This window comes from Phalaenopsis equestris, unplaced genomic scaffold (genome assembly GCF_001263595.1).
Source record: "Phalaenopsis equestris unplaced genomic scaffold, ASM126359v1 Scaffold001312, whole genome shotgun sequence".
NCBI classification, from domain to species: Eukaryota; Viridiplantae; Streptophyta; class Magnoliopsida; order Asparagales; family Orchidaceae; genus Phalaenopsis; species Phalaenopsis equestris.
The window spans coordinates 172,700-180,330 of NW_018165751.1; the positions used below are offsets into that span (position 1 = coordinate 172,700).

A 7,631-nucleotide genomic window follows, 5' to 3' on the forward strand; every position below is an offset into this window, starting at 1 on the left:
AAATGTAAATGCTTCAAATTTGTATCACGCAGACACGAACGAGCTCTCCGGTCCGTATTCTACGCAACACGGATACATACGAGAGCACATCCATGAGGGGATTATACCCAGTTGGAGAAGGTGCTGGCCATGCTGGAGGCATAATTAGCGCTGCCGTTGATGGCATCTACTGTGGCTTTGCTCTGGCTAAAAATCTCAACCTATTTGAAGGAGATATAGAATCAATATTGGGAAAAGCTCAAAAGAACACAGGCTTTGTAAATTACTGAGAAGTTTTTTTGTTTTTGGTTTCTTAGAGTGCGTTTGTTTCAACGTTTTGGGCTGTGTTCCCATAATTTCTCTGCCAACATTGAAATATTACCTTTTGAGATGCTCCAATCTCGCCTTCTTCATAATGAGCTGCTAACTGCAAAAAGCTTATTTAGTCAAGTGCTGCAAGTCGGTATTAAACCGGCATTATTGTATATAGTTATTATTCAGATTTTGTTTCAGTTACGGATCGTTTAATTGTATACTTGACCCGCCAAAATGATAAATGTAATATGTATCATATTTTTCAAGGGTTAAAGTTTGAATATAATTTTCTTTTCATATAACACTGTCATTGCCGGTCTTAAGCTCGAAGATAAAAAGTGGATGGTTGTTAGTCGACAACTAACGTAAAACTTGTCGAAAAAAAATATTGACATGAATTGCCGACCCCACGGAATGTGATTATGGCGTTTTTTTCATAGTTTTCAAATCTTTAATAAGAGTTGAAATAATCTATGTTGTGGACTTTCTAAGCTCCTATTGAATGATATAGGAATTAATTTAACATTTTTTTTTAATTTCAAGGACTAAAATGAATATTTTGACTAATCAAGTTAGACTAAATTCAAGGGCTTAAATGTAAATAGCTAGAGAATATTTTGATGCTCTACTCTTCTAAATTCCCATGCCATTTTCTAGTTAACAAAGCACAGCATGATCTCCCAAAATTTAAAATAAAAAAGAAAAAAACAAACTGTTTCGGACTATTCTTAAATAATTCTATCAAACACTTTGTTTAAAATGAGCTCTTTCTTATAGTTTGTTTGGGATAGCTATAGCTATTTGAAGCAACAGCTTTGATTTAAAAAATATATATATTAATGGCCACATCGCCCTTGTAGTGATGATCTAAAAGACGAAAAATTTGTGTGCATGTTCTTCGAACGTAGAGCTGTGTTCGGACAATGATTGAGACTCAACGATCGCAACAGATAAAGAGGGAAAAAAAATCTCTACGATCAAGTGTATCGCGCAACGCAAGCAAACATAGCTTACGTTAAACTAAAAATGAATTGAATATCAATATAATATGTCTACATCTTATTTAAATCAGAATATACGCTAACATTTTCTTAATTAAAAAAAAAAATAGAAGAAAGTTGTTGAAACCGTTCCTATGTGAAAGCCCCTTCCTAATTTCGGCAGATTTTCTCTATTTAATTCATACTTATTTACTTTCCTTATCAACGGTCTCATTTATTATTTAATTATTACGTGCAAATCTACACTTTACATTTATATACCAAATATCAGTGCTGCCTTTTCACACAACTTTCTCCCTCTTCCCTCTCCCTCACCTCCATTCTTCCATGGCTTCCCGGCTCCACATAGCAACTATTCTTCTTTCAGTCTTCTCCCTTCTTCCTCCTCTTAGCCATGGATGGGGCACTGATGGCCACTACATAGTTTGTCAAATAGCCCAAGTTAGTCTCTCTCTCTCTCTCTCTCTCTCTAGGCTTAAATATGTGATTCTTCATTGAAAAATTCACATACATACCACACAATTTTTATGAATTTGCATGTCTTGTTTCCACCGAGGGTGAAATGTTTGTTGAACATTGCAGGAACAATTAAGCGAAGCAGCAGCAGATAGAGTAAATGAACTGCTCCCAGACCATGCCAAGAACAATCTCAGCAGCTTATGTTCATGGGCAGATCATGTAAGGTTCAGATATACTTGGTCTTCAGAACTCCACTACATCAATGTACCAGACGATACCTGCACCTACAATTACACCAGTAAATCTCTTCATCCCTTCCTCAAATTCTTTTTTTTTTTTTTTTATTATTATTATTTTTTATTTTTCAAAAAATAAAATAAAAACAAAATTAAAATTGTTAACCATAAAATTCTCCCCTTTTCTTTTCCTACTAAGCAGGAGACTGTAAAGATGAAAATGGAGTGTTAGGAAGATGTGTAGGAGGAGCCATCACTAACTACACAAATCAGCTTCTTACATACAGAAACTCTTCGGATGATGGAAAATGTAAACAAAACCAAATATTTGAAGGAATATTTACATGCATACAGCTCAAATCCTATGTATTTACATATCTAACACCGAAACTTTCAACTTTTACACATATATATATCATCTTAAAAAACTGTATTTCACATTTTAAAAGTAAAAAGGTGGAGTTTTTTATGTCATATGAAGGATATTGGTGGTATAAATGTTAAAAGTTCAGGTGTTAGATATGTAAATACATAGGAATTGGGTGGTATTCATGAAAATGCCCCAAATTTTAATTGAATAGCTATTGTTTTGAGTTGTGACTCATTGAGTTGAATAATCTTGTGCTCAGATAATCTTACACAGGCTCTGTTGTTCCTTTCCCATTTTATGGGAGACATTCATCAGGTGTCTGAATTTAATTCAAAAAAACCTTATTTTTAAAGTAATCAAAAATGAGAAAAAAAAAATAATGCTGCAATATGTTTTAGCCTCTGCATGTAGGACATACCTCAGATGAAGGAGGAAACACCATTGATGTCCACTGGTATACCCAAAGTACAGTGCTGCATCATGTGAGTATGATAAAAATCATCAATTTTTCTTATTCTTTTTTTTTAAATATTTACATAGATACCGGTCAATTCCTATGTATTTACATATCTAACATCTAAACTTCAATTTGTAACATATATGCCACCTTACCTATGCATGAAAATGTGTTTTTCATTTTTTTCTGAAGTTAAAATAGTGGTTTTGATGTCATATGAAAGGTTTCGATGGTATAAGTGCAAAAAGTAAAGTTTAGTAGTTAGATATGTAAATACATAGGAATTGCAGGCATAATTTGGGATTTGACACATATAAAATGTGTTGAAAATACAGGTTTGGGATTCCAGTATAGTTGAAACAGCTGAAGATGACTTCTACAGCTCTGATGTAGTTGATTATATTGAAGATCTCAGGCAAAATATTACAGTAAGACATCGCAGTATAAAATCTTAAAATTGCAAAATTCACCTTTTTAAGATTTTGGTCTTATTTTTCTATGTTTCATGTGAATGAATTGCAGGGAAAGTGGTCAAACCAAAAATCCAAATGGCAAAATTGCAGCGGAAATTTGATCGCATGTCCCGACATGTATGATCCTCTTATTCTTTGCAGAGAAATTTTTATGCTGCAACAGGGAAAAAGAGTTTGGTCTCATTTTTCTATGTTCATGTCAATGAATTACAGGGAAAGTGGTCAAGCCAAAAATCGAAATGGCAAAATTGCAGCGGAAATTTGATCGCATGTCCCGACATGTATGATCCTCTTATTCTTTGCAGAGAAATTTTTATGCTGCAACAGGGAAAAGTGTATCACTTGTGAGAAATTTGTAAAAATGATATTTTTAACGCAAATATGAAAGATTCAAATGTTCTAAATGCCAAAACCATGATGATGAACAAGCTAATAAATTTCCACATATCAAATTCAAATCTCATGCATGCACATGATTTCAAAACTTCTAATCTATTTATTTATTATTGTTTAATTTATAGATATGCATCTGAGAGCATCAGCGCAGCATGTGAATGGGCATACAAAGATGCCACGAATGGTTCTGTGCTTGAAGGTTTGTGAAGTTTCATAAAGTCTGAAATATTTTTTGCATATATTTATATATTTAATATAATGTGGGGAAAAATGTAATAAGAAAAGTTGTTTTTGCAGATAAATATTTCTACAGCAGATTGCCAGTAGTAGATTTAAGGTTAGCTCAGGCTGGAGTTCGGTTGGCTGAAATCCTCAATCTAATCTTTGGTTGAAGACTGAAGTCAGTAGATCTTCTGAGTACCAAAAAGTTACAAAAATAGCAAAATTATATGAGACATAAAATGAAAATGTAATAAGAAAAGTGGTTTTTGCAGATAAATATTTCTACAGCAGATTGCCGGTAGTAGATTTAAGGTTAGCTCAAGCTGGAGTTCGGTTGGCTGAAATCCTCAATCTAATCTTTGGTTGAAGACTGAAGTCAGTAGATCTTCTGAGTACCAAAAAGTTACAAAAATAGCAAAATTATATGAGACATAAAATGCTCATCATGGTGAAATGTGAATGTTGAATTGTTATGATTATTACCTTAGAATTATATGTATATATTTTATTATGTATGTATGGTTGTTGGAAGAACCAACAAGTTTCAATTGTTGTTGGGGGATTATGAAAGTACTAATATTGAGTTTATATTTTTGGCTATGAAGATGATTTAAAATAGGTTTGAATAGAACAATAAAATCTCTACAAATAATGATAATAAATTAAATCCTATAAATCATATATTTACTTGAATATAATGTAGAATTTACATGAGTAGCACACAATCCTTATGTATTTACATATCTCGCACCCAAACTTTCATACAAGTAATAATAATACTAAATTGAATCCCATAAATCATATATTTACTTAAAAATAATGTAGAATTTACACGAGTAGCACACAATTCTTATATATTTACATATCTCGCACCCAAACTTTCATATTTGCATGCATAGCACTTTGATGCTTTAAACCTGTGTATTAAAAGGTGTATTTCACTTTAAGAAGTGGTAATAGTGCTATTATTTATGTGATATTAGACATTTGAGTGTTGTGTCTGTAAATATGAAAGTTTTAGTGTGACATATGTAAATGTGTAAGCTTTGTGTGCTATGTATGTAAATGTCCCTAAATGTTTTAATGGTAAAATTTCTGATTGCCAAACAGGTGCTTCAATATGAGCATAATAGCACAAACCCTGGGTTTGAAATGAGGTATATCTCAATACCAATGAGGATGATTTTGGCCATTCTTAAGACCCAAAAGTACCTAAATTTGTTTTATGACTAATTCGAATATAAATATACTTTTGCCAAAATATAAAATCATAAACATACTAAGTAAAATTTTTGTGCATGTCATTGAATTATTATGTATTTGTATATATTTTATATTTATTTATACAATGCCCTAATTCTTAAACCACAACAAAAGAACCACAGAGTCAGTTGACTCCCTTTCGGCTGCTGCCGACTGATCTCCCACGACCTTCCAAGGAGTCGACGCTTAACCTAGTCAGGCCTCTGGCGAGTCAGAAACAGGAATCAGGTCGACTGCACAAGAAAGTGAAATAAGGGGATGCTAAATAACAATTTTCACAAATAAATCAGGAATCATACTCCTACCAAGGAGTCCATCCACTTCGGACTAGAGCAAAGACGAGGAACTCTCACCAGGAGCAGCTGGAACACCTGCAGCTCTATCAGCCCATAGGTAGTGTACTTCAAGGAATCCGCCAAGCACCTCTTCCATCCGCTCGGCTTGAACGTCCAGCGACCGTGCAAGGATGACGCCCGAACCCTTCCCATGTCTCCGATACTCCAACGGAACCTCGTCCAACAAATTCCTCTCATTGTCACATTCGCTTGAGAAAACCCTTTTAACAACTAATTGTTTTATGTTTCTTTTCTTGGCAGGCTGATTGTCTTTCGGGGCGTCTTCAACGCTCGCCGAACGAACTGATATGAGTATGATGGATGCCTCTCCGCAGAAGTGTGCAAGGGGGCGCCCTGTGTCGATACTGAAGTTTAGTATTATTTCATTTTTTTTTTTTAAAAAAAAAATTTAAGTGGGGCTCACCGAAATATATTCGTAAATCAGATTATTTACGGTCAGGATCGGACACCGCACGCATCGGATCCGCATGGAATAATTTTTCCTCCAGCAAACCCTTTCTTTTCACTTGCCATCAAAGCGTCCGTGAAGAAGACCATCAAAAGCCTAAAAATATTAACTCAGGAGTATTGATGAATCACTATTCCAATGATGGAGTGTCACGAGGCGCCACGGTGAGACCATTGCATACATGACACCTCATCATTGGAGTAATGATGCATCAATACTCCTGAAGTAATATTTTTTTCTCAAACAAAGCAAAAATTCTAGTGCTACAATCCCTGACGACAAATTATTTATAGAGCAACAGTGCACAAAAATTTAGAAAATTTAATTATTAAATGTTGTGTTCAAAATATTAATTAAATTTGCATTTAATGCGGCGTTCAGCTTTTAGGTTTTTCTCATAGCTATCACTTTCAGAAAATGATAAAGTTGTGAAACTAAATATGTTTGATCATATTTGGTGAAACACGAATGTCAATAGAGGGATAAGCAACACGGCCAGCGAAGTGGGTCCCCAACCAAAATGAGTCAATAATAATTAGCAAAACTAAATTGGGTTACTCACAAAATTGGTGTTCGAGTTAAAAGATCGGCACAAAATCCCATTAAGTTGTTTAACTAGATAGCTAGATAGCTCAGATTGAAGCCGAACAAAAGATATCTGTAAGACCAGCCAAATGAAGAACTATCTATCACCTCGAGGGCGAGGCTGGTGAAGGAGAGTTTAGAAGAAGTCGTAGATAAGATTGAACGAGAAGCTCTCATATTATCCTCTCATGATTCTGCCCGTTCGAGACGAATGAACAAGGATGAGCTAATGAGCAAAGAGTCTTCGTTGTCAACAGATATTTATTTAACATATTTTGAAGTATCTGATAATTGACTTTAATACCCTTGATTTTCCTTTATACAGTGGGGGCATAAAGGAAAATATGTACGGATGTATCTCCTTTACCTATAAATAGAAAACTCATTATGAGTAAAAAAAGGGGGATGGAAGCTTGATTTTATTGTTCATTAGTTATCATATTACCTGTGCTTTATTCATTGGGTGGGATTCGAACATTTTTTTGTTCAACAAATATAACACAGAAATTTATATACATACCACATAATTCTTATGCATTTACATATTTAACATCCAAAGTTTGATATTTACACTTAATAGCATATTGCTATCGTAAACATATGCATGAAAAAGTATACTTTACTTTTAGAAAAATCAAGATTGTGGTATTTTTATGTGGTATGCATGTAAATATGCATGTTTAGATGTTAAATATGTAAATATGTAAGAATTGTGTGGTATGTGTGTAAATGGCCCAATATAATATTAACATAACCAATATCACCTCATCTCAGCGTTTTATGGCAATAATATTACATGACAAAAAAGATACAAAATTTTATTATTTTATAATGATTTATAATATAATGATGTTCATAATTATTCATTCGAAAAATAATAAGCTATATATATATATATATATTAAAGAAATGACTGAATGATAATACGAGCACCGGTCATCTCTCGTGCGTCTATAATTCGAGTACCATATTCTACACTTGGGGGTAATCGAATCCCAGACCAGAGAAGACTTACAACTGAAAAGCAGATGCTCGACCAATTGATCTGAGTACGCGATGCTATATATATAT

At 33.7% G+C, this 7,631-nt stretch overlaps 3 protein-coding genes and 1 long non-coding RNA gene across 6 annotated transcripts in view; 2 read left to right on the forward strand and 2 right to left on the reverse strand.

Moving 5' to 3' along the window:
* The window catches only part of LOC110033946 (uncharacterized protein Cbei_0202), a gene marked incomplete in the record, with an annotated part of 28,148 nt that extends 27,770 nt beyond the window's left edge, over window positions 1–378 (forward strand). The window contains 1 exon segment of the mRNA XM_020738125.1: window positions 33–378. Within this exon segment, the coding sequence (XP_020593784.1) occupies window positions 33–269 (237 nt within the window).
* Window positions 379–1,352: 974 nt separating this feature from the next.
* LOC110033949 (endonuclease 2) lies at window positions 1,353–4,142 on the forward strand. Of its 2 annotated transcripts, none has more exons than XM_020738129.1 (9): window positions 1,353–1,736; window positions 1,878–2,052; window positions 2,193–2,300; window positions 2,620–2,675; window positions 2,759–2,842; window positions 3,153–3,245; window positions 3,340–3,407; window positions 3,812–3,885; window positions 3,984–4,142. In XM_020738129.1, exons 1-9 carry the CDS (start codon window positions 1,623–1,625, stop codon window positions 4,076–4,078), a joined length of 867 nt encoding a protein of 288 aa, XP_020593788.1. In that variant the 5' UTR covers window positions 1,353–1,622; the 3' UTR covers window positions 4,079–4,142. The 2 variants fall into 2 exon arrangements, with proteins under 2 accessions (XP_020593788.1, XP_020593787.1); XM_020738128.1 differs by lacking the exon at window positions 3,340–3,407 and adding an exon at window positions 3,504–3,571.
* LOC110033951 lies at window positions 1,962–3,418 on the reverse strand. The gene is made up of 3 exons (XR_002295001.1): window positions 3,288–3,418; window positions 2,779–2,833; window positions 1,962–2,038 (listed from the first exon to the last, which is right to left on the reverse strand). It is a non-coding gene; the product is annotated as an uncharacterized LOC110033951 (long non-coding RNA).
* A 723-nt stretch (window positions 4,143–4,865) lies between the features above and the next one.
* The window catches only part of LOC110033950 (heptahelical transmembrane protein 1-like), a 23,896-nt gene continuing 21,130 nt past the window's right edge, over window positions 4,866–7,631 (reverse strand). The window contains exons 4-5 of one of the 2 annotated variants that reach the window (XM_020738130.1): window positions 5,525–5,860; window positions 4,866–5,404 (exon numbers count right to left, since the gene is read on the reverse strand). In XM_020738130.1, coding sequence (XP_020593789.1) covers window positions 5,747–5,860 — 114 coding nt within the window. In that variant the 3' untranslated portion in view covers window positions 4,866–5,404; window positions 5,525–5,746. Of the gene's footprint in view, window positions 5,405–5,476; window positions 5,861–7,631 lie in introns of both variants that reach the window. The other variant, XM_020738131.1, reaches the window with a different exon arrangement.